General features: G+C 43.2%; 1 protein-coding gene across 2 annotated transcripts in view; it reads right to left on the bottom strand.

Moving 5' to 3' along the window:
* Dhx35 (DEAH-box helicase 35) overlaps positions 1-20863 on the bottom strand; it is a 55141-nt gene extending 34278 nt beyond the window's left edge. Inside the window, exons 1-7 of one of the 2 annotated variants that reach the window (XM_042694758.1) lie at positions 20744-20863; positions 14295-14428; positions 10176-10268; positions 8034-8111; positions 3661-3765; positions 1375-1436; positions 273-342 (exon numbers count right to left, since the gene is read on the bottom strand). In XM_042694758.1, the coding sequence (XP_042550692.1) occupies positions 273-342; positions 1375-1436; positions 3661-3765; positions 8034-8111; positions 10176-10268; positions 14295-14428; positions 20744-20801 (600 nt within the window). In that variant the 5' untranslated portion in view covers positions 20802-20863. Of the gene's footprint in view, positions 1-272; positions 343-1374; positions 1437-3660; positions 3786-8033; positions 8112-10175; positions 10269-14294; positions 14429-20743 lie in introns of those variants that run through there. The other variant, XM_042694759.1, reaches the window with a different exon arrangement.
* Between the last annotated feature and the right edge of the window lie 5194 nt (positions 20864-26057).

Here is a 26057-nt window from a genome sequence, read left to right as displayed (position 1 = left end):
AAGAATATTTAATGACACAGAAATGATCTTGAAAAGAGGGGAACTTGCAAGATATAAATTAGCATAAAAACACAAAATCACACTCAGGAAAAAAAAAAGAAGACACATGCTAACATTCCATCAGGGATCTTCTCTGAATAGGTGGAATACTGGTTGGGTTTTATTTTTATTTTTTCCTTATCCTTTTTGGATTTTCAGAATTACTGCAGTTACTCTCCTAAGTTGGCAACACAACAAAATACAGAAAGCAGAGGCAAGGAGAGGAGTCATACCTTCTTTAGCAAGCCAATGGCAATGTCCGTATACAGAGTCCTCTCGTGGGCTTCATCCAGCATGATGACACTAGGAATCAGAGAGTGCCTGCAGTGAGCATCGCAACAGCCACCCCCAAAATCCCAACCAGTCCAACAAAGGGGTATTCAGCCCTCACTTCCTATCAATAAGCATGGTGACCTCAATATATCTTGGTGAAGAACATGACTAACCACTATCGTTAAAGAGCTCTACCACCCACAATGGATTTCAAAGGGATTTAATACCTAATATTAAATGATAGTTAAAATCTATAACCCTACAGAACATATAAAAATCAGAACAAGGCTCAACCATCTTAAGACCATTAAGCTTAATAACAGCCCAAGAGGGAGGTAACGGTAGCTATAACACACATGTACCAGGCAGTCACATGAGACATCTTCTCCCAGGATACAGAGCCTAGGAGAGAATCTTAAGGCTAATATCATAATGGAAGACATAAAAGGAGCGAGAAAGCTATTAAGGAGAAATAAAGAAATTGGTCTCTATCATATTCAACAAAACCCTGAGCAGTGAGTTCTTGGCCATGCCGTGATTGTACTCACCCCCATTCTAAAGTGGCAGAGAAGCAACATTTAAACAAAAAGGGCAAGTCAACAGGTTGTCTAAACAGTAACAGGAATTTCCATGTGCTAGGTTTTTGGCTTTCTGTAAAAAAAAGCAGACTACCTACATTCTGAGAACATCACCATGAGTCGGAACAGCCATGGTCAAGAAAAAAGCTTTGGGGGCTGGGAAGGTGGCTCAGTGGTAGAGCACTTGCCTTGCATGCCAGAGGCCCTGGGTTCGATCTTCAGCACCACATAAGCAAAAAAGAAAAAAGCCGGAAGTGGCGCTGTGGCTCAAGGGGGTTGAGCACTAGCCTTGAGCTGAAGAGCTGAGGGACAGCACCCAGGCCCAGAGTTCAGGCCCCACAACCGGACCCAAAAAAAAAAAAAAACAAGAAAAAAGCTTTGGGCAGCTACACATACATGAATCTCAGCTACAAACACAATATTTCTTAACTCACTTGAATACTTGGAAACAATAGGGAAGTTATCACAGGAAAGTCATGTTTACCTGTATTTTGTTAGCAATGGGTCAACCATCATTTCCCTCACCAGCATTCCATCAGTAAGAAACTAAAAAGTAAAGACACAAAATTGTAGAAAAAGTTTACTTAAACATAAATTAATGACTTTAAGCTCAAGGGCAATTCTGTTAGTTCAAGTATAACCAAAAATTTCAAATACAGGATTCTTATCAGGTTACAAAGTAAATGAGGCAGAATTCTACCTCAGTTAACAACAAAGGCCCACTTGCTCTGGGCTGCTCTGGTACTGTTAATGAATATAATGAAGACAAACCCAAGTCTGCCCCAAGGATGCTGTGAGTCTGACATAACTGGTCTTACTATGTCCCAAATGCAGGTTATAGGTTGCTGCTCTTAAGGTTATTAACCTCACCTTCTATTGATAAGTAAACGTAGGGTTGAGGCTAAGAACCTCGCTTATGGGGTCTGCTAGAAATTCAGATCCTGGCTCTACCTTTACTTGCTATAAGTACCTTGAGAAGTTCTTATCCTCTTTTGAGTCTGAATCTTCACTTCTAAAATGTGGTAATAAAACTACTTTACAGGGTTACCATGACAAGAGAAAACAAAGGTTTAGCATATAGAAAGTATTCATGGGATGCCAGCTACAGTTAATAAGGTTTATGAAATGTTCTGAAATATATGACATCTACTGGATGCTGCTACTAGTCCATTACAAGTTCAGTAATTAACAAAGGCTAGGCATCTCCCTCATGTGCCAAATCTTAAGTATTTTGTTTTTTAAGAGCAGGACATTTTCCCACCATAGTCCGCTTGGCCCTGGCACCAGCTGCCATATGCACGCACAGGAGGGAAAGTGAAAAACTACTAGGAACTGAGCATCTAGAAGTTACTGCCAAATAGAACTCAAAAGCTTCTCGTGAAAGCCTAAGAATCATGTGCTTGCGTAACCCATGGAAAAAGAAAACGAACCTAATGTGGAAGAAATAATTTGTATTGTCAAAGCTCATAGAATTCACAAACTTTATAGACCATGATAATGACAATGTGCCTTGTGAAGGTTAAAATGTGTTTGTGACTTTAACTGAGAATCACTATTCCACAATACTGTGAAATATGTGAAATTTATGTAATCACCTAATCTCAATTTTTTTTTTAAAAAAAGTGAGAGAAGGGATGGGCTAGGAGTGATGGGTGGCAATGTTGTCAGACATCTTGCACTCATATACTGTTTTGTAGAATGGGAACTTCTTTATACAACTACTTAAAGATATAATAATAAAAAAATGTAAAAAAAAATAAAACGAGCTAGCCTCGCTATGCTTGATAGCACAGATGAACACTCCCTTCACCTGGAAAAATGCATGTCAAAGATAACAAATTACACAAGCTTGGAACAAGGTCACATGTTTACAAACCACTCCTCATCTGATTATTTTCAACTTTCCTCTGTTGCAGGAGAGAGAACTGAGATTCTAATAACCAATCTTCATTTCATCAGAGCATTTGTTCTGATTACACCTGACTCCAGCATAGCGCTAAACAACAGACACCCTGTTGGGCTGATTATATACTGATTACTATTGATAATAATTACTTTAATATTAGCAACTAGGTCAAATAAGACAGAGAGGGCTGGGAAGGTGGCTCAGTGGTAGAGCTCTCGCCTTGCAGGCATGAGGTCCTGGGTTCAATTCCTTAGCACCACATAAGCAAAAAGAAAAAAGCCGGAAGTGGCACTGTGGCTCAAGTGGTAGAGCGCTAACCTTGAGCTGAAGAGCTGAGGGACAGCGCCCAGGCCCAGAGTTCAGGCCCCACGACCGGACCCAAAAAAAAAAAAAGACAGAGACAAAGTCCATTATCATGTTAAACTAGGCCAGTTTTAACTAGTGAAAACATCATTTATGAATTCTACACTAATTCAATTTCTATGATTTCATCTGGCTTTTAAATTGGTAGGATTATTTCTATATTTAGAAATCTATGTGAGTCAGTAGGAAAGAACAACATGCATAAGAAATGGCAGCTCTGACTGGTGGCACTGTGACTGAGGAGCATATCACAAGAGGTTAAGTCATTCACCCTCCCAGGCCCTCAACCTTCTCCTCTGTAAACTAAGGGTTAAACGTTACTTCTGAGTTTCTTTCTAGATTAAGATTCAAAGACTCTATACTTCCTAGTAAACTAACATCCACAAGAACCAGGTTGATGTTCTATCTTTTCTGTCCTATTCACCAGTAAGGGAAAAATGCTTTAAGTTCCTCCAAGACAACCTTCTTTCCCACTCACACTAGCAAAAGCGGCTCAAGTACCTTAATTCTTGTCGCCAGTGGGTTGGTGCAGTCATCAAAGCGGATGCAGTAGCCCACCTCGTGGCCCAGCACTGCACCCCTTTCCTCGGCTACTCTCCCTGCAACCTTTGGGAAGAAAGATCATGCTGAAAATAGAGACATAGAAATTACTGCACAGAGCACGTACTACAGAGACTAAAGGTCATCATTAACTAGTATGTGAGCAGTGGCAAAGGAGGAGACAAAGGGCAGGTTATGAGAGAACAATGTGAAAACTATATCAAGTACTAACATATATGTCCTGTTTGCAGGTCAGATATACACACTAATTATTCCATGTACTAACTGATACATATATACATATATATATATAGCTGGCTATCATAATCTTGGGGCAAATCTGAAAAAGTAGTAATGTTTGTCATTGATTTTAATTTAAAAGACAATAAAAATGTTCACATTCACTACCTAACCACATAAGTGCAGGGTCAAAAGAAAGAGATAAGAATAGAGGCTTCCAGGAAGCCAGCACATCAAGCCAGGTGAGGCAGGCATCCACTGGCCTTCTATCCCATGCACACATATCCTTCACCCCTACTCCCTCGTCTGGAGTTCCTGAACCCTAGTTTGGAGCATGACCACTACCGAAGGTGTCTGAGGCAGAGCTGATTAACACAGCCATTCTGGCCCAGCAGCCCCAGGCACAGGAGCCGAGAGTCTCCCTGCACTTAGTCCTCTCAGCCAAGCTCACTTTGTATTATCTGTTCATTACTGCTTAAGAAACTGAAGAACACATAAAGTCAGAAATAGCTTTGCCTAGTGACTTGAAATTATAGATCTGACAGGCCAAATCTGAACCAATCATCAGGCAGCTGGTCTACATCATGTAGTCTTTCAAAACCTCTTATGAAACCAGACATTCGTCCTACACAGCTTTTAACTCTAGAGATTGTATTTCCCCATAACCAGCATTTCACCAAGCCAGTTTTATTATTGTTATTGTTTCGAGTTAACCCTAAACACCACTATACTACAAGTCCCAGAAAATGGCACAGACAATGTATACAAAAACAGTAGGAGCCTCAAGGGAGAATAGGCTTATAGAAATGAGACTAAGTTGGCCAATCCTCTTCATAAAAATCATATGGCTCTATAGAGAAAAAAACAAGCTTCTTAATTCTAGTGGTTTTGCTATTTGTATTGTATACATTTGCATAAAAAATATGTTTTTAGGGCTGGGAAGGTGGCTCAGTGGTAGAGCGCTTGCCTTGCAGGCATGAGGCCCTGGGTTCAAGTCCTCAGCACCACATAAGCAAAAAGAAAAAAGCTGGAAGTGACACTGTGGCTCAAGTGGTAGAGTGCTAGCCTTGAGCTGAAGAGCTGAGGGACAGCGCCCAGGCCCAGAGTTCAGGCCCCACGACCGGACCCCCCAAAAAAAGAAAAAAAATATATGTTTTTAGCTGGATATGAGCATATGGCTATAATCCCAGCACTTAAAAGGCTAAGGCAGAAAGATTTCTCCAAGGTCAAGCCCAGACAGGAATATAAACAAAACCCTACGTCTAAACTAATCAGTAAATAAATAGTTTTACCCTCAAACTTTTTAAAATTTCATCATTATAATCATACAGGGTTATATTCTATTGGCTTTTTCATAGACTTTTAATCTATCATTTACATTTTGTTCCCAATAACCTCATCAACTGGCTATCAAATATTACCTTTTTGACAATCCCAATATATACAGAAAGAAGCTAAAGAAAAAGAAAAACAAAAACAAAAAACAAAAGCAGGGCTATGCCCACAATTGTAATCCTAGCTACTTGGGAGGAGTATCATAGTCAAAGCCAGCCCAGGTCAAGTTAACATGAGATCCTATCTGAAAACAAGCCAGGTGTGTAGGTGTGTATCTGTAATCCCAACTATTCTGAAGTAGAAGGATCACAGTCCAAGACCAAAACCATTAGACTCTATCTGAAAAATAAACTAAAAGCAAAAAAACTGAAGATGTGGCTCAAATAGTACAGTGCTTACCTAGCGATTTCAAGACCACCTAGTAGATAAAAAAAAACCAACTACTAAGTACTACACAGAAAGTGCTGGGGCCCTGAGCTTTCCAAGATACATGGGCAAGATACATGGATTGGGGGCAAGATACACTGGCATCTATGAGTGTGGAGGCTAGAAGAAGGTAGGCGTTCAGCTTGCCCTGAATCTCTCGTGAAGGAAAGCCTGGTCTGCCCTGAATCTTTCATGGAGGAAGGCCTGGGTCTGGAAGTCAAACTTTGAGCTGGTGAAGCTAGTAGTTAGAGCATTCATTACTGATAACCTCTCACAGACATCAAGCACTGCTTATACATCTGCTTTTGGCCTCTGAGATTGTTTTCAGCAGGAATGAGAATTGATTGGAATATATTGTCTACATAGGAGAAAATGTCACAATGAACTTCCTTCCCCTTGTATAGTTACTGGTGCTAATAAAAAACAGCTCATGTGGTACTACTGGAATGTGAAGGGGAAGGGCAAACAAAAAGAAAATGCAAATATGGTCAGAGTAAACTATATGCATGCATGGAAATGTCATGATGAAATGCCTTACTTTGTACAACTTCTATAAACACACACACACACACACACACACACACACACACACACACACACACACACACACACACACACACACACACACACACAAAACCACAGGAAAAAAAGCCATGCTGTCTCCTGGATATTTTTATGTTTATGGAACTATCAATTTTGGATTTTTTTAATTGTAATATAGGGACTGGGAATGTTGCTCAGTGGTAGAGTGCTTGCCTTGCATGCATGAGGCCCTGGGTTTGATTCCTCAGCACCACATAAGCAGAAAAAGCTGGAAGTGGTGCTGTGGCTCAGGCAGTAGAGTGCTAGCATTGAGCTGAAGAGCTCAGGGACAGCGCCTAGGCCCACAACTGACAAAAAAAAAAAAAAATTATAATATATTTCACTATCTTCTTTCATTCTAAATATTAAATTCTCTTTAAGAAAAGTGATTTTGAGACTCAGATAGAGATGAGAAGAAACAAAATAGGATTAATTTACTAAAAACACATGAACAGTGCTGAAGTGTGAGTACCACTTGCCAGTGCACGATCCTGGGTTTGATGGACGTACCATCAAAAAAAAAAAAAAAAAATCATGCACCTCTTCCTAAGAACAGTATAAGAAACCTCAATTAAAGCTGTGAGTCTGTAGGAGCTTGGGGGAAGGCTCTGTGTGGTTTCTAAAATCCACAGAAACAGGGGAGGGAGGAAGGGGCATACTGATATTTATATTAAACAAAAAATAGTATATATTATAGAGCTTGAAATAAAAATGTCAGGGCTGGGAAGGTGGCTCAGTGGTAAAAGCGCTTGCCTTGCACGCCTGAGGCCCTGGGTTCGATTCCTCAGCACCACATAAGCAAAAAGAAAAAAGCCAGAAGTGGCGCTGTGGCTCAAATGGTAGAGCGCTAGCCTTGAGCTGAAAAGCTGAGGGACAGCGCCCAGGCCCAGAGTTCAGGCCCCACGACTGGACCCAAAAAATAAAAATAAAAAAAATAAAAAAAAAAAATGTCAGCAATGTTTCTATAACTAATGAGGAAGGAAGGCACACAAGGAACATGTGAGAATTTCCTCTTTTGTAACAGGAACTGTAACATAGTTTGATTAATAAGTAATATTATTTTTTATGGTTTTTCTTTCTCAGCTTTAATAAATTCTCTTAAATAAACAAGTATGTACTCAAACCTCAGTAGCTACACATATTTTCATTCAGTTTCCTCTTGTTAGATTCAACACAAGTAAACATATAATCATTCCGTACAATTATTTTATCCAACCAGCCAGACACTTGTCTTTTGAAAGGAACGTTGACATTCACAAATATGTACAATGCTTGTGCTGGAACATCTGGGGAGGGAGTTAAAAATTCTTTGTTTTCTTTTTACTTCCTTAGGACTTTTTTTTTAATTGTGAAAATACTGTACAGAGGGGTTACAATTACATGGGCAAGATAATGAGTACATTTCTTATCAAGCATTGTAGCCTCCTCCTTTGTTTCCCCTTTCCATCCATCCTCCCCCCTCCCCACCCCCCCACCCCCCTCCAGCCTTCCTCCCCCCCCACCAAAGTTGTAAAGTTCATTTTCGACATAACGACTTGTACGTCTTATTGTTGCAATGGGCCCACCAGTATCCTTAGGACTTTCTTTAAATGTTTATAATGTAGAAGTATTCATTTACAAAAATTCAATTCACTGTTGTTACCTAAACTAAATTCTTAAGGAACAACTTCTACTCATTTGCAGTTTTTAGGAAATAAGAAAACAAGTCAAGGAAAAACAAAAACACAAGCTGAATCTCAGCAAAAACTTACTGTCACAGCAGCTACTCTTCGAGGTTGGGTTACTCCAACCACTCTTCCTTCCGCTGTCCAGCCAGCTTCTGCCAGATACTGTAAGCAAAATCACATCTGAGTATACATCTTTTTTTGTTTCCGTTGTTACACTAGGCTTGTTTTCTTATTTTCCTGACTAGGCTTCCTGTATAGCTGGAATGATAGTTTGTACCATGGCATCTGGTTTATTTGTTCAGATGGGGTCTCACTAAACGAATGTTCGGTGGGCACCTTCCTAAGTGCTGAGAAGTGGGCTGAATGCCTTACAGGTTATTCCCCATGATTAATCCTACCAGGAAGACAGAGCAGTATCAGCCACGTACAGATGAGGGACCAGAGTGACCACACAGCCTGTCCAAGGAAGCTGATAAACATGTAATACCTGGAATTCAAGCTCAGCAAACCAAAGCCCCGATATAGAACCAGAACACAACCCTATCACTCAAAACCAAACACTTAAAAGCATGCAGTTCATCTCCTAGGTGGAGTATTAAATGGAAAAAAAATGTCATTTCCATAAATATAGAACAACCTGGAGCTGGGAAGGTGGCTCAGTGCTAGAGTGCTTGCTTTGCATGCATAAGGCCCTGGGTTCGATTCCTCAGCACCACATAAGCAGAAAAGGCCAGAAGTGGTGCTATGGCTCAAGTGGTAGAGCGCTAGACTTGAGCTGAAGAGCTGAGGGACAGCACCCAGGCCCAGAGTTCAGGCTCCACAACTAGCAAAGAAAAATAGAACAACTTGTCTATATATCAACACCCTGTGTGATTCAGTCTTCTTTTGCATACTTAAGGAAGAAACTGAACGATGAAGCAGGTATAGTGCTGACAGAGGTAGTGGGTATTGTGAAGGGTCTGAAATCACAGTCAGAGCGAATCCCATCTCAGTGCTCCATGCTACTAAAGGAGTCCCAAGTTTGGCCCTCCAACAGTATTAGTACAAACTGGTTTAAGAGCTTGTTTCCACAACCCATTGTTTTGACAGAATCATCAAAAAATACCATCTAGATTCCAGATATAATTTGTGAAACTTCAAAACTGATAAGTGTTTGGTCCTTCAGTCAGTTGTATTTTCCAAGAAGATATATATAACTCTGGCAAAAGTTTATTCAGAAAAAGCTGCTCCGTTTATGTTTAGTGCCTCCGCCTTTCTAATTTTCCCAAGTCATAAATCAAATTTAGCAGTGACTGTCTCAGAAAAAGAGAATTGAGTTTCTAGCAGAAAAAGGAAGCCCTCCATGGGAGGGTAGCAGATATTTGGAAAAATATACTCTGGAAATAGTCTGTCTTCCTCCTGCTCCTGACCCCTAAAAGTCTAAGACTGCCGGTAGTTTTTCTTAAGAATCTGGCCCCTACTTCCTGTACCTATCATGACATTATGTGGTAAACATGCTCTTGTCTTGATCTGGGTGCTGGTACACAGGTGTGTTCCCTTGTGAAAAGAAATCAAGCTGTACAGGTAGGACATATACACTACCCTAGATGTACTTTATATTCAAGTACAAATTAATTTTTTAAAGGGGAAGAAAAACCTTCAATTCTTGTCCTTAACTACCATGCTTTACCCGTCAAGGTCTGAAGGCAAGCTCTGCCTGCACCCTGCCCCTCTCCACCCTACTCACAACCTTTGCTGGAATGGACTACCTTTCCACTGGCAGCTCACCAATTATCTAAGGTCTATTTCAAATGTCATTTCAAATGCCTTTCCTGACCCTCTCGTCCACTCCTACCCACACCAGGTACGATTTTTTCTGATAAAAAGTCTCTTCTGTAGCAATGCATAATTCTGTCATAGCAAATATTTACTTGTAGCTACAGCAGGTCACTGGACCCCCAGCCTTCTTCAACTGTAATTACTTGAGAACAAAAACTATATATTATGACTCTGTGAATGAATGCCGTTGTTCCTTTCAGATAATGGCTATTCCATTACAATTTTAGAATTATAACAAATTAAAGACAACTGTCAACTTTTGTACTAAAACTCAAGGAAAGTGTAAGTCTTAAAGGTTTAATTTTAAGAACGTGAGGTAAATTATTTACTGAGAGGAGACCTTAGACCAAAATGTGGTAGAGAGAGTTCTTTCAGCAAAGCGTCAGGCCCTGCTCAATGGCCACTCACCTGAGGAAGCTGAGTGCTCTTCCCACATCCCGTTTCTCCAACAATCACCACCGTCTGATAATTTTCTACCAAGTATAAGATATGATTCCTAAGCTGGAAAAGAATAACTGTGTATTATAAACAGCCATATTTTGCCTCAGAAGACCTAAACAAAAATATTTCAACACTGAAGATGAGTTGTTTCCAAAAAGTAAATTTTAGAAAGAACCATCAAAATGTTCTTCCAACTTTTGGTTGCAGGTATATATACTATATACCTGCAAACAGCAAAATAAGCCAATTCTTGAATTCAAGATTTTAGTTATAAGCAATTACACTACAGACACATTAATACGAAGTATATACAAAGATGTGCATATGTGTATGTGTGTGTATATACATTACATTATTTACAACAGCCAAAACTTCAAACCTAAATCTTCATAAAGAGGTATTTGGGCAAATCAATAATAAGGTACTCCAATGGAATAAGTCATGGTTATTAAAAGAAACAAATGACCCACATACCTGTAATCCTAGCTACTCAGGAGGCTGAGAACTGAGGATCTTGGTTCAAAGCCAGCCCAGGCAGCAAAATCTGTAATACTGTATCTCCAACAAACCACTAAAACGCCAAATGTGGAGCTGTGGCTAATGTGAGTGCCATCCTTGAGTAAAGGGACAGCACCCAGACCCTGAATTCAAGCCTCACTATCAGCACAAAAAGAAAAAAATCTATTTATACTAACATGGAAAGAAAGAAAGTTATAGAATGTGTAAATGATGCACAGTATTTATAGTTTCAAAGGAAGGATAAATACTTCAGAGAAATAGGAAGGCTGGAAAACATGGATACAAAAGAGAACTTTGAACTTTGCCCAACATGTATATATAACGTAATTTTAATTTTTTTATTATTATGTTTTTAAAAATCCCAGAAGCCGGGCATCAGTGGCTCACGCCTGTAATCCTAACTACTCAGGAGGCTGAGATCTGAGGATTGCAGTTCAAAGCCAGCCCCGGCAGGAAAGGTTGAGACTCTTATCTCCAATAAACCACTTAGAAAACCAGAAGTGGTACTGTGGCTCAAGTGGTAGAGCTCTAGCCTTGAGCTGAAGAGCAAGCCCAGAGTTCAAGCCCCATGACCAACCAAAAAAAAAAAAAAAAAAACCAAAAAAAAAAAATCCCAAAAAAAGAAACAAAAGCACAGGCTTTCATTCGTACCTCTAAGTCCAAGTTCACGATAAAGCACTCATGAGTTCCATATACATTCCAACTAAATCTCATTTCCCCAAGCAGTTCAGCTAAAATGCCACAGGTAAATCCAACGCCCTATCTACTTGGCTTCAGAAGGTGTTGTTTATAACCATCACTGATTACAGTCATGCCTGGTGGTCCAAAAGGTAATGAAGGTATTCCATAACCACCTGGCTGGGACTGAAGACAAACACTGCCTCCTGCTCTCTGATCATCCCTCGGCTCATCTGGTACCACGCCAACAGCATGGTAAGGCTGAGAAGCCTGGGATGAGGCCAGTCAAACAAGTGACTGGCTACTTGGGGTTTTGAATTTGGCATTATATGGGGGTCTACATATACAGTTTTAAATGTGAAAGGATATTTGTCAAAAATGAAGATTCCTGCTATTGGAATTTCTGACCAGTGGGCCAGAAGGAGCCCAGGAATTGTATTTACACGTTCAAAGGACAGCTTACTGCAGGTGCAGGAATTAACTGTTGTCTAAGTGTTCTCCTCTTGCTGCTTGGACTCCTGTGTTTCTTTTCATTTTGAGTGGAAGATAATGAAAGTTTAGGTTCTTTGCATTTTTTTTTTTATGGGGTCCGGTCGTGGGGCCTGAACTCTGGGCCTGGGCGCTGTCCCTCAGCTCTTCAGCTCAAGGCTAGCACTCTACCACTTGAGCCACAGTGCCACTTCCGGCTTTTTTCTTTTTGCTTATGTGGTGCTGAGGAATCGAACCCAGGGCCTCAGGCATGCAAGGCAAGCGCTCTACCACTGAGCCACCTTCCCAGCCCCCTTTGCATTTATTTTGTAAATGGAAAATTCATCAGATGAACAGACCGGTGGAGAGATGGCTAGATGGGTAGGTGATCAAGGAAAATTTGAGAGATAATTTAAACACAGATAAATTTAGAACAGCTAAGGCATTCTAGGACACATAAATAAGAAAAGCAAAGGAAAGAAGATGGAAATAAGCAAATGATGCAAACTCTATTGGGAAGGCTATGAAAAATTCAGGTTTGGATTGCAAATGAGTTAGGAGAGAAACAGTTGGGGTTGAATTAGGAGCTAAAGAGTCTGGACTTGGTCAAGTGCTGGAGACTCGTACCTATTATCTTAGATACTCAGGGGGCTGAGATCTGAGGATCGCAGTTCAGAGCCAGCTCAGTCAGGAAAGTCTATGAGACTCTCATCTCCAATTAACCACCAAAGGCAAAAGTGAAGCTGTGGCTCAGTTGGCAGAACATCAGCTTTGAGCAAAAAAGATAAGGGACAGTGCCTAAGATCTGAGTTCAAGCCTCAGTACTGGCACACCTTTAATCCTAGCAACTTATAATACCAGAACTCAAAAGGCTGAGGCAGGAGAATGGAGAGTCTGGGATTAGCTGAAGTTTCAACTTCTATTTTGTTCCTTGTTCCATATTGAGGATCAAACCCTGGGTCCCATACAGGCTAGCAAGTTTTCTACTACTAACTTCTGTTTGTAAAGCTGCTTTTAGCACTAATGGAACAGGAGGTAGCTTTGAACCACGATCCTCAGATCTCAGCCTCCTGAGTAGCCAAGATAACAGACATAAGCCACTGGCACCTGGGTGTGTGTGTGTGTGTGCGTGTGCGTGTGTGTGTGTGTGTGTGTGTGTCAGTACAGGGGCACCTGGGTGTGTGTGTGTGTGTGTGTGTGTGTGTGTGTGTGTACAGGGGCTTGAACTCAGGGCCTGGGCACTGTTTTTTATCTTTTTTGTTCAAAGATTTTCCTGTCTGATCTGGCTTTGAACCATGATCCTCAATCTGACTAAATTAAGACTACTGGCTCATATTTGGAGAAAGGACACATTAACAGATGAGGAATTAGCAGCACAGTAGACAAAGGGATTCATCAGTGTTCTTTCCCAGTCTCTCCAGGAGAAGGAAAGAAGTACTGCTGCTGGCCATATCCACTTGGGTCATTCCAAGGCAGCCATGAGGCAGGCATAATTCCACAGCCTTTGTGACTGGCTCCAAGCATGTGCCCACCTGCGGCTGAGAGCCTGCTTCCTGACTACAGGGACTTTCCATGCAGATTTGCCAATGGGTACAAATCCTGTCCACCAACGGTGGCCATCAGTACTAAAGGACCATGAACACATATATTCTTTTTTTTTTTTTTTTCAATAATGTTTTAAATCGCCGAGGTTCTGAGTGCTGTATATAGTTTGTTTGTTTTTTTGTCGGTCGTGGGGCTCGAACTCTGGGCCTGGGCGTGGTCCCTCAGCTCTTCAACTCAAGGCGAGCGCTCTACCACTTGAGCTACAGCGCCACTTCCTGAACACATATATTCTGAATGTGCTCAGAGAACACACCTACACCTGTTCTCTCATGAGCTGAACACACACTCAAGTCATTTCACGCAAGTCAAGTGTCAAGACATGCACAGAACATCTGGAAACCATATTTAAAAAAAAAAAAAAAAACTCATCTCTATCACAGCAGAAAGTAACCTCAATTCCCAGTTTGTCTTGGTTAAAGAAATATGTCTTTACAAAGAAAGTCAAAATTGCCCATATGCTGGTGATAAAATGAAGCTGGATATAAAGTTCGCTGTGCTATGCTGTCTACTTTCTATATGTCTAAAATTGTCCATAACAGAAAGAAACAACTGGGAGAAAACAATGCCATTCCCATACTTTCTGTTTTCTAATATGTAGGATCTAGTGGGGAAAATCAAGAATTTTCCAGATTTATATGATTCTCTTTCTCACACATACTCTCTCTCTCTCTCTCTCTCTCTCACACACACACACACACACACACACAACTACACACTGCACAAGTTCTGAAAACTACTCTGTGTGTTCTACAGAAGCACCCAGAGTGAGAAACTCTACTATTGCAGGGTCGAGTGGACAACTATGGCTGCACATACCTTGAACACAGGCAGCTTCTGCCTCTGCTGTTCTATAGAAAGAGCAGCGTAAGGGTTGTAAACAACGGTTGTTGAGGAGTTTTCAGCAATACTTTGTCTCTCTTCAGAGATGCTGACACCTGGGCCCTCTGTACCTGCAAGAGAAATGGGCTTTTTAGACTTTGAAGCAATGAACAGGGAAATGTATAAAGGTTATATATTTTCAAAGACAAAACTGGGAGAAAGAAACAAGTTTCAGAAAGCTTCCAAAAAAAAAAGAAAGAAAGAAAGAAAGAAAAGAAAAAAGTCTAGGAAAATACCTGTTGAAAGACAAAAAAGTCTTTCCTGAAAGCCTCCTGGCTGTCAGCAAAGAAGACACTCCTGCTGTAGGTCCCACTGGTGCCCAGAACTGACCACTGTTAAATCTCTAACAAAAGTCCAAGAAACCCAAAGGCCATTGCTGAGGACAAGGACAAATCCTAGCTACTGCAGAATGACAGCCAGGTACAAGAAACCAGAACGCAGGACACACAGGCTGCCAGGCTTTCTTCCTCTCACTTCCGCGCCTGTACACAGGCCCTTTAAGCCCCTGGAATGGCTTCCTCAAGAATGGGAAACAAGGCTGCTGGCAGCACAGGGCTCAGGCCTGCAGTTCCTCTGCGATGCATTACAGGCACCAAAACAGGAAAGGGAGGAGGGATGGACTGAACACTTGCAGTACGCTGGGCACGCTAATGCTGGAAATGCAGAAGACAGCAGGCGCAGGCTCTACCACTCCACCCTTGCACTTACTGGCTTTTGTTTGTTTGTTTGTTTAAAGACAGTCTCAATTCGTAATAGTCCAGGCTGGCCTCAAACTCTTGATTCTCCTCTCCCACTCTCTTAAGTGCAGTGCCATACCACCAAGCCTGGTGCTTACTTGCTTCTGAGTAGATGTAACTTGGTACATGAATAAGTGCCAATGAAACAGACCCTGTAAGAGGAACTAAGATTGCAAGAGAGGGCAGGGGGACACCAATCAAGATTCACTGTACCAATAAACTGACATGCCAAACTGAGATTCCTCTGTACAAGGCATGGCAAGTTGGCAGAGTGCCAGCCCAGCCATGAGCAAACAAGTCAAGCAAGCACAAGGCCCTGAGTTCAAACTCTGGTATGGGGAGGTGGCAAATCCCGTTGAAGATACCACAGCCTTTTAACCTGCAAAGAAAAAACCCTCAAAACATGGGTTCAAATGTTATGATCAGCATATACTAGCATACCAAGCTCAATTGTGCATTTTTTATGGTTCCCTGATCTCTTTAATAATCTGAGAACCGCTGAGAAATCTGAGAAATGCAGCAGAATTTATAGGCAAACAGTGGGGATCCTCAAGTGAAACTCGGCATCACTGCTTTAGAACTCCGTCTCTTTTCCAGGTACTTCCAGGAGCACAGTGGTATACCAGAGGTCCAAAACTGACAAAGACCAGGTAAGTGGGCACTGCTGTGTTGCTTTTGCCAAGTGCTGACCTTCCTTCTATGAATTTTGGTTATCTGGCGCATCATGGCACCTTGGTAGATGATGAGGACTTTCCAAAAACTCTTCAGAGGTGAAATCCCACCCACTTTCCTACCCCCCAGGCGAAGGCGATAGACCCTGAACTCCTAGAAGCAGATGGGGTGGGGACTTGGACAACAGGTTCCCAGACCTGCCAGACCTGACCATGAACTCACAAGGCTCCAAACTCTCCCTGTGACCCTGCCCACCTAACCATGACCCTATTTAGGCCCCTCCACCCCTGCCACCATTGCGCCATACCTCACATCTCCTGACCCTCTTCAACTCTCCATTAGAGTTGATCTGGTTTGATGAGATTGTTTTTCTGCTCTTTCTTTACTATCATCATGGCTCGGTTTCCTAACAGTATTATCGTGCATTGCAGGCTGCAAGTTTTGGGGGGACATGTGTCCACACACAGTCACCAGCTATCTAGTAAAGCCTCCTGATTAAATCTCTCAAAATGTGGCTTCTCTGTATCTCAAGATCAAATTCCAGTATAACACTTTCAACAAGATAAACACACACACACACACACACACACACACACACACACACACACACACACACACACACACACACAAGAAAACCTGGGATCAGAGAGGATTTCCTTCCCTTTCTCCTCTTACCAACGCTACTTTTTGATAAATCTTTGTGAGCTTTAACAAGGACACAATACCAAAGAACATGTTATCCTCTTCTGCTCTGTTTCTGACCAGACTGTCTTCCTTTTGAAAACATCTTAAGACTATCCCCTGATGTCTGGAGTATTAACACCATCCTGCAAGCTCTTGTATTTCCTTCCATACCCAGGTTTACAGCACCAAGACTTGCCTTCACTACCCTGTCCCTTCTTTGTCTAACCTATAGTCCAGACCAGCACAGCTTACTCTGTTATGTCCTTTAGTGCAAGAACAGCTGCTGTCAACCAATATGGGGCTTATTTCCTCCTTACAAGACTTCATTCAGCCAAACGAGAACACTAGAGTTGCTTTCTCTCAGTTCACCTCCCACAGCCCCTTTTGTTTGTGGTGGTTTTCCATTAGGAATACATTTTATGCTGAAAGGAGTAAAGAGCACCTTCATCTCTCCAATGTAAAATGAGGCTGGTAACATTACATCTTTTCCACATTTGAATAGTAAGGAAACTTGGGCTTGTGGGCCATCTCAGACTTTTTTTTTTTTTTTTTTTGGGGGGGGGTCGATTGCATCTTGAACTCCAGGCCTAGGTGCTGTCCCTGAGCTTTTCAGCTCAAAGTGAGTGCTCTACCACTTGAGCCACAGTGCCATTTCTGGTTTTCCGGCAGATACCTGGAGATAAGAGTTTCACAGACTTTCCTGCCGGGCTGGCTTTAAACCGTAATCCTCAGATCCCAACCTCTTGAGTAGCTAGGATTACTTACAGGTGTGAGCCACTGGCACCCAGCTCATCCTAGACTTTTTAAACAATGGAAACAGAAACTGGTGCAGCTAAGTGCCTATGTACTATGAGACCCAGGATTCAATCTTCAGCACTACAAACATACACACAATATACATATATACATACATACATACATACACACACACAAACACAAACAGAATAGAAAACAGAGTATGTTCTAGAAAGCAGTACTATTTGTTACATATGTGTACCTATATCACAATACAGTTCCTACTATGGGTCAAGTCAAAGTTATTCTACAAGGCATACAGTCAGCAACCATTAAACAGTGGTATGAGCAAATGAAAAGAAACAGTCCCTTCTGATCCATGAGTGCTAGCAAATTAAGTGAAAGCTTTTTCTAGAAAAATCTCAGGCAGGGGCTGGGAAGGTGGCTCAGTGGTAGAGCGCTTGCCTTGCATGCTCAAGGCCCTAGGCTCGATTCCTCAGCACCACATAAGCAAAAAGGAAAAAGCCAGAAGTGGTGCTGTGGCTCAAGTGGTAGAGTATTTGCCATATGTATGGCTGATTTTTTTTTTTTTGTCGGTCGTGGGGCTTGAACTCTGGGCCTGGGCGCTGTCCCTCAGCTCTTCAGCTCAAGGCAAGCACTCTACCACTTGAGCTACAGCATCACTTCCGGTTTTCTGGTGGTTTATTGGAGATAGGAGTCTCACGGTCTCTCCTGCCCGGGCTGGCTTTGAACCGCGATCCTCAGATCTCAGCCTCCTGAGTAGCTAGGATTACAGGTATGAGCCACCAGCGCCCGGCTTGGCTGATTTTTTTTGTCTGTAGTTTCTCTTTGTGATAGTTTTATGATTAAGTTCTTCCATATTTCAGCCACTTTTCTATACTAAGCTTATTTTCAACAAAAATTAAGATCACATTAGGTAAGGAGTTACCTTTTATTTATTCAAGCATTTAGTAACAGGCCAAAATTGTTAAGTATAGTAAAGGGCTGAATAACCAAGGAGCTACTCTGGAATTACAGTAAGAGTTCTGCTATTTAGTTCATTGAGAGTATACTTACTGACAAACTCTGTAATCAGGAGACAAATGTAAATGGGCAGGGCTCTGCTCTAAAGGTGTTCTGTTTGTGAATTGAATGTGATGTTTGATGTCCATTGGGAAGGATTTTTTTTTATTTTTTTGCCAGTCCTGGGGCTTGAACTCAAGGCCTGGGCACTGTTTCTGAACTTCTTTTGCTCAAGGCTAGCACTCTACCACTTGAGCCACAGCACTACTTCCAGCTTTTTCTGTTTATGTGGTACTGAGGAATTGAACCAAGGGCTTCATGCATGCTAGGCAAGCACTCTACCACTAAGCCACATTCCCAGCCCATTAGGAGAGATTTTACATGAAGCAGAATAAGATGGTGGTAAAGAATATGTGCCCACCTTGGTACATTACCACATACTAACCTGGTGACTAGACAGTCACTTAGGTGCTCCAGTCTTGCTTATTCCATTGAAACTTGGCATAACAAGATTGTTGTGAGGATTAAGTGAGACTAATACATGAAAGGCTCTTGGCATTAGGCACATAGCTATTATAATTATATGGAAGTATAGAAGAGGGAGGGAAAGATGGAGTGTATAGACAAAAAATACTTCATAAAGATTTTTTTTTTTGAGTGAACATTTTAGTTCATGGCAAAGGGTGCAGCATGAACGGAGGCAGAATAGGATTTGTGCTTGAAGAATGTCCAAAATAATTGAGCCCAAATAGTTGAGTGGTGCAATGGTGTTGTGTGATGTGGTAAGCTGTATTTTGGGGTGTGGTAGGCAATGAAGCTAAAAAGTAGGATAGAACATCACTGAAAGGGCTCAGAGGAAAGTTAAGGGTTTTGCACGTCACTGTTTTCAAGGGGGAATATTACATGGCCAGCCTTACCCTGGCAGTGGTATCTTGAATGAAAAGCATCCCAGAGGGGTGTTACGAAATCCTGGAGGGATGCTGAGAGGAGGGCCCATCAATTATTTTAAGAGGCAGCTAGGGGAGGGGGTGAAGTAAGTAGTGTAATGTATTAATAATGTATGCCTTGCGAGATAGGCATATAGATTTACTTATTTGTAATTTATTGGTACTACAGTTAGACTTGGGGGGTGTCAATGCCTGAGATTTTTTTTTCTTTTTTTTTTAGGGGGGGGTCCAGTCATGGGGCCTGAACTCTGGGCCTGGGCGCTGTCCCTCAGCTCTTCAGCTCAAGGCTAGCACTCTAACCTCAGCCACTAGATTGGAAGGACTGAGATTCAAGGTCAGACCAGGTAAAAAGTTACTGAGATTCCCCATCTCAACAAACAACTAAAAGAAAATCTGGAGGTGTGGCTCAAGTGGTAGAGTGCCTGCCTAGCAAGCACAGACCCTGAGTTAAAACTCAGTACCAGGGGGGGCTGGGAATGTGGCTTAATGGCAGAGTGCTTGCATAGCATGCATGAAGCCCTGGGTTCGATCCCTCAGTGCCACATACACAGAAAAGGCTGGAAGTGGCTCTGTGGCTCAAGTGGTAGAATGCTAGCCTTGAGCAAAAGAAGCTCAGGGTCAGTGCCCAGACCCTGAGTTCAAGCCCCAGGACTGGCCAAAAAAAACCAAAACCCCTCAGTACCATCAAATAAATAAGAATTAAGCACACAGCTTGCTTGGGTTTGTCTCCCCCACGGCTTGTGTGAGCTGTCAGAACTTTGAGAAACCATTCTAAAACATTAAAAGCTTTCCTTACATTCATTTCGGTCTCGCTTCATTTTTGCTGCAATGTATTTTGCACATCCAGACCCACAGAGATGCAAATGGTTTAAAACCAAAAAGGGGAGGAGGGGCTGGTAACTCTTAAGAAACTTGTGGGTTTGGGTTTTACTTTTCTTTTTACCAGACACTGATGGACAGAAAGGAAGTATAATGCATCCAGCACGGTCTGGTACGTGTGCATCTATATGCTCATTAAAAGCCGATTCACACGTGCCAAACGAAGAGAAAGCATTCTGTAATGGTGACCGCCGTCCGTCTGCGGAAGGAAGAAGGTGCACCCCAGAGAATTCGGGGTGGGCAAGAACTACGGCGAGAACACCGGTCCCCTTCTGGGCGCACTTCCTAAGTCAAGCCAGGCGCCGGTGCTCCTCCTCCGGCCCCTTCCACGGCCCCGAAGCCGGAACGTGGGTCTGCGCCCTTGAGCCGCTGAGGCCGGCCGTGGCGCGGGGCGGGAGCCGGGCGCGCGCGAGCGCTGCGGGACTGGCACCGCGAGGGATGGGGAGGAACCGGATCGGACCCGGGCCGGGGCCGCAAAGACGGCAAACGCCCCGGGGGCCGGGGCCGCCGACAAGGTCGCGGTTCCCGCCCAGGCTGGGGGGCGCACGCCCCAACTCCCGGGGCCTGCGGGGGTCCCCCGCGGAGTCCACCCGCGCGCGGCGGCGGCGCCCGGCCCGCCGAGGTCAAGCCTGCGAGCGCGTCCGCAGGCCCCGGCGCACGGCCGCGGCGCCAGCACCCGCGACAATCGGCGTTCCGCCGCGGGCCTTACCGGGTCGCCAGAACTTCACGGGTCCCAAGGGCGCAGCCATGCTGGGGTGAAAGGTCATCAGGAAGGCCCCACCCCGCCGCCGCGCGCCACTCCCGCAGAAGACAAGGGGGCGTGGCTCGCGAGGGGGGGCCCCCCGGGCGAATCGAAAGCCGTGGAGGCCACGCCCCCTGTCAGCACCGCCCCCTCCAGGCCACGTGATCGTCTCTGGGCGCTGGTCCCGCCCCTCGTCTCACGTGACCGGCCCGCCATGTTGGAGTGTTTGCTCAGTGGGATGATGGCTGGTCCCTGCTGTCTCTGATTTGCTAATTCTCCTTTGATCTCGTTATTTTCAAACTGAAAGGTAATAATACAGCTACTCCGAGGGTTCGAGATTACCGCAAGCTTTAGGAGCTTACTTTGTGCCCTGATACTGCAGTTTGTGTCCAAGCTAGGGGTGAGGTGGATGGATGTTTACTGTTATCAGTGAGTCATATGAAATAGCACAGGTCCTGCACGGTAAAACCCCAAACAGAGGCGAGGAGGGGATTACGGTGGAAAGAAAAGACTAGAAGTTGGTTAGGCCAGAGCGCTGCCCCATGTTTCCTCCAAGTGATATGCCTACTTAAAAAGTAGATTCTAGTCTCCCAACTCCAAGATCGAGCCTTTTAAAATGCTCTTCCTGACTTCCTCGAGCCGCAAGTTTGGGGCTCAGGTCCTGGACACTGTCTCTGAGATTTTTTTTGGGTCCGGTCGGGGGGTCTGAACTCGGCCTGGACGCTGTCCCTCAGCTCTTCAGCTCAAGGCTAGCACTCTACCACTTGAGCCACAGCGCCACTTCCGGCTTTTTTCTTTTTGTTTATGTGGAGCTGAGGAATCGAACCCAGGGCCTCAGGCATGCAAGGCAAGCGCTCTACCAATGAGCCACCTTCCCAGCCCCAATGAGTACATTTCTTATCAAGCATTGTTGCCTCCTTTATTTCCCCTTCCCATCTCCCAATACACCAGAACTTCTTAAGGACAAGGAAAACGTCACATTCACATTCATTGCCACATGCCCTTAGTGCCTTTTCAAATATGTGTGTATAAATGTTTTATATATATATATATATATGTATATATATACACATATATATAATCACAGCATTTTCCCCTATTAAAATATTATCTAAATAACCTACATGTTGAGTGTAGAATTGTTATAAACTAGGAATGCACTCAATCTTCTCTCTCTTCCTGATGATTTTCAGCAAGTATGGCCTAAAAAGATTTTTTTGAGAGGTCTCAAACTCTAGACCCTTCTGCTTCAGCCTCCCAAGTGCAGTATTACAGGTGTACACAACTATGCCTAGCAAACTGTGTGTGCACAAATGCACGCACACACACGCCTGCATGCCCACAGTTAACCGGGGCTTGTACCCAGGATCTTGCACTCTTACTAAGCTTTTTCATTGAAGGGTGACCAGCACTCACTTGAGCAATACCTCCAATTCCATGATAACTTCTTTTTTCCCCCATTCCCTGGAGTTCATTTCAATAACTATGATATATTCTTAAGGTAGCATCATGTGTTAAGGTACATTTTGCCACTTCTAAATGATGACCATGTCAACTTCCAGCTGCCAACATTGTCTTGTGGGTATGTCCAGTAACAACCATCCATGAATCCATGTGCTAGAGCTGTTAGCTTTCCAGAAAATACAATACCCTTGGGTAGTTCCAGGAAGCAGGATCAGACAGCTGCCTCCAAAATGAAAAGCCCATCTTTTGCAGAACTGCTTTTCAGAACTCTACCAGAATTTTCCATAGAATCTTAAGTGCAACTTCTGCAACTGTTGTAAACATGTCTGGTTCACTGACTTGCACACCAGTGATGGCGTTCACATTGTATGAGCATAAGGAAAAGTGCTTGCTTAGCTTTGAGGATGTGACTAGCATTAAGGAGAGATCCCCTGGGAAGACACTCAACAGCTCGAGGAATCTGCACTGTGTTAGCCTAAGGTGTGAGAGTATGGAGTGTGTGTGAGTTAGAAGCCTCTTGCATCCATGAGGTGCATTCTGGATATTGTCTCAAAACTGGGACATTTCTCAGAATGACATAGAGACTTGTAGGAATGAGCAAATGCGAAATCTGCTAGTCAAAGTAGGGCACCTATCTAGGTGTGGAGCACCAGTGAACTGACCATCTGGAACTATTCTGTGTAAGGAACATGCTTACAGAATACTGAATACAATCCTCTTACATTATAGCTTCTATCAAGTTCAGGGTCTGAGTTCACCCCAGAAAATGTCACTGTTTATTACCAGGATAAATTACCAGAATGCTCCACAGTATCACATTACTAAGATCTCTATAAGAAATTCTTGTATTTGCCTACTAACAGGAACAATTATTCATCCTGTACCTGGACTTACTTCACTCTGGGAACACTGAATGATGCAACTAACAGGTTCCTTGCTATCTCAGCTACCATCAAGTTTAAAGTTACAGGCAGACCTACATGAAGTGTCTGTGTGTGTGTGTGTGATACAACATGCACTTTTGGCTTCATGCCTAACTCCTTTCTGCATCTCTACCCTTGAATTTCATTCATGTAACTTAGTTTCAGTCTTGTAACTTACAGTTTGTAACTTGTTACCCTAATTAAGTCCTTCTTGTTATTTTAAGTCCCATAAGAGATCGTCCCCAGCCCCACTGCCTGTGAGGCGGGGTAACCATCTCATCAGTTCATTCCTTGTTTTATAAAAGAAATGTCAACCCTGTAGTCTAACCAGGTCAATCTTGAATCTGTGTGATTCTCTAACACAAAACAAACTTCATGAGGAAAATAAAAACAAAACTGAATTTGAACAATGAATATTTATTTTATATTGACAAGAACTTAACAAAGTTGTTTAGTGTCATAGTGGTATTGCAGTAGTTTTTAAAAAGTAAGTTTGTCCTTTAGAGAGTGACAGAGTACTTGCCTAGTATTTGTGAGGCTCTGGATTTGATCCCCAGCATCAGAAGGGGGGAAAAAAAAAAACAAAGTAGAGATAAATGCTGAAATATTTATAGCCAAGTCAGATGGATGAAGAACTAGTTTTCTCCTGGGGAGGGGTGACAAACATTTTTAAAGTATAGTCTCTTTCACGTGCCCTCCTCTCCCCTGGGATGAGAGCCAGGAATCAACATGAGGGGTACAGGGCAGCGCCTTGCAGTGCTAAGCAGCCACCGTACCACTGAGCTACACAGCCAGGCGTCCCTGGGCACCCCAGACACTCGTGCAGGTGGCGCTCAGATCTCACTTTGAGGGAACTAAGCTATGGTGACACTTTCCAGAATTCAGTTCCAGAAAAGCTTTGCTCATTTTAAGATGAGACCACTATTTTCTTGGGATTCCATGTAACTTCTGGTTTGGGGTTTGTTTTTTTTGTTTTTGCCGGTCATGGGGCCTGAACTCTGGGCCTGGGCGCTGTCCCTCAGCTCTTTAGCTCAAGGCTAGTGCTCTACCACTTGAGCCACAGAGCCACTTCCAGCTTTTCCTGCTTATGCAGTGCTGAGGAATCTAACCCAGGGCCTCATGCATGCAAGGCAAGCACTCTACCACTGAGCCACCTTCCCAGCCCCATCTAATTCTTATTTCTAATTGTTGACAACACGTTCAACACTGGTGCAGCAGCATTCTACACAGCCGTCAGTACCTTCCCTATTACAGAGCTCTTCTGCTCTAGCCAGCCAGAACAAGGAAGCCATAAGTTAACTCTCTTTCTCTTGTCTGTCCATGTGAACAATGGTTTTAAGTCCTGCTCCCTCAAACGAGTTAGTGTGGTCAGGTATGTGCATGACAGGCTCAGTATTTGCCCCGTTGAGAAGCCCTGAGTCATCTTTTTACATGTAATCCTATTAACAGTTCCATAGAAACAAGGGTGAAATTTTCATATGGAATTAAATTGCATGGTCACACAAATTAATGCTCTGTACCTCCATTTGTACCTGAGGCTAAGGTTCCACTTTCTATCACCACTGCTGCTAGTCAAGGAAAATGCTCCAAAGCCTCCCTACTCCATATAGAGAAGCAGTGACCTCACAGAGTCCTAAACTTGGAATCGGGAAATTTATGTTCTTGTGTCATCAAATTTCACATGATCAGCCATAGGACCTTGAATGTGCTATTTAATCTGACCCTCAGCTCCATCTAAAAATTGGAAAAAATGCTGGGTATGGTGGAGGCTCATGTCTGTAATCCTAGCATCAGACAAATCCTCAAATCTGTGAGATTCTTATCTCCAATTATCCAGCAAAAAAACGAAGTGGAGGCATGGCTCATGTAATAGAACACCAGCTTTGAACAAAAAAAGCACGTGAAGAGCATGAGGAGCTATGTTCAAGCCCCAATACTGACACACACACAAAAAAATTGGTAACAGCTGTCTAGCCTACAAAGCTGTCTACTACATTATTGTGAGAGCTTAAGATTGCACACAGAAAAAGGCCTAAGACTGCAAATGGCTTCAGATAACAATGAGTTTACCTGAGGCTTAGCCCATATTATTTGTAGGCAGATAAGAGTTGGTTACAGGCAAATACAGACCAGATTCCACACATCTGCTTCACTAACCCAGCACATAACCTGACCAGAGCCGGGAGTCCTACAACATGCATGAAAACCTGCAGGAGTACTCTGGATCCTGGTGCAGTAGCATTCTACCCAGCAGGCAGTACCTTCCCTATTTATTTTTATTTATTTTTGGGTGGGGAGGGGGGATCTGATCATGAGGCCTGAACTTTGGACCTGGGCGCTGTCCCTCAGCTCTTCAGCTCAAGGGTAGCGCTCTACCACTTGAGCCACGGTGCCACTTCCGGCTTTTTTCTTTTTGCTTATGTGGTGCTGAGGAATCAAACCCAAGGCCTCATGCATGCAAGGCAAGCACTCTCCCACTGAGCCACCTTCCCAGCCCCAGTACCTTCCCTATTATAGAGCTTTTCTGCTCTAGCCAGCCAGAACAAGAAAGCCACAAGTTAACTCTCTTTCTTTTGTCTGTCCATGTGAATAAAACAAAAATAAGATTCCACAACTATACTGATCCTGATTAGCAGGATGTAGAAACCAGCTACATTGCTTGCCAGTGGACTAGGAATTTGGGATAATTGTCAGTGTCCTCTCTTGCCCCTGCTCTGGGATGGGAGATTGCTAAACTACAGCCAATAAACCCATCTGATGAAATGAAGCCCATGGGGCCATTAGACTTTATGCTGAGCAGGCATCCAGGACTCCTTTGGCAGAGAGGCAGAAAACCCATGTCCTCCCTGAAATAGCTCAGGTTTTTCTTTGAAAACACAAAAGCAAGAGCACAT

Source organism: Dipodomys spectabilis, unplaced genomic scaffold, assembly GCF_019054845.1.
Source record: "Dipodomys spectabilis isolate Male_0828 unplaced genomic scaffold, ASM1905484v1 ptg000175l, whole genome shotgun sequence".
Taxonomy (NCBI): Eukaryota; Metazoa; Chordata; class Mammalia; order Rodentia; family Heteromyidae; genus Dipodomys; species Dipodomys spectabilis.
Note: the sequence above shows the minus strand (reverse complement) of the source record. Positions and strands in the feature narration are given on the sequence as shown.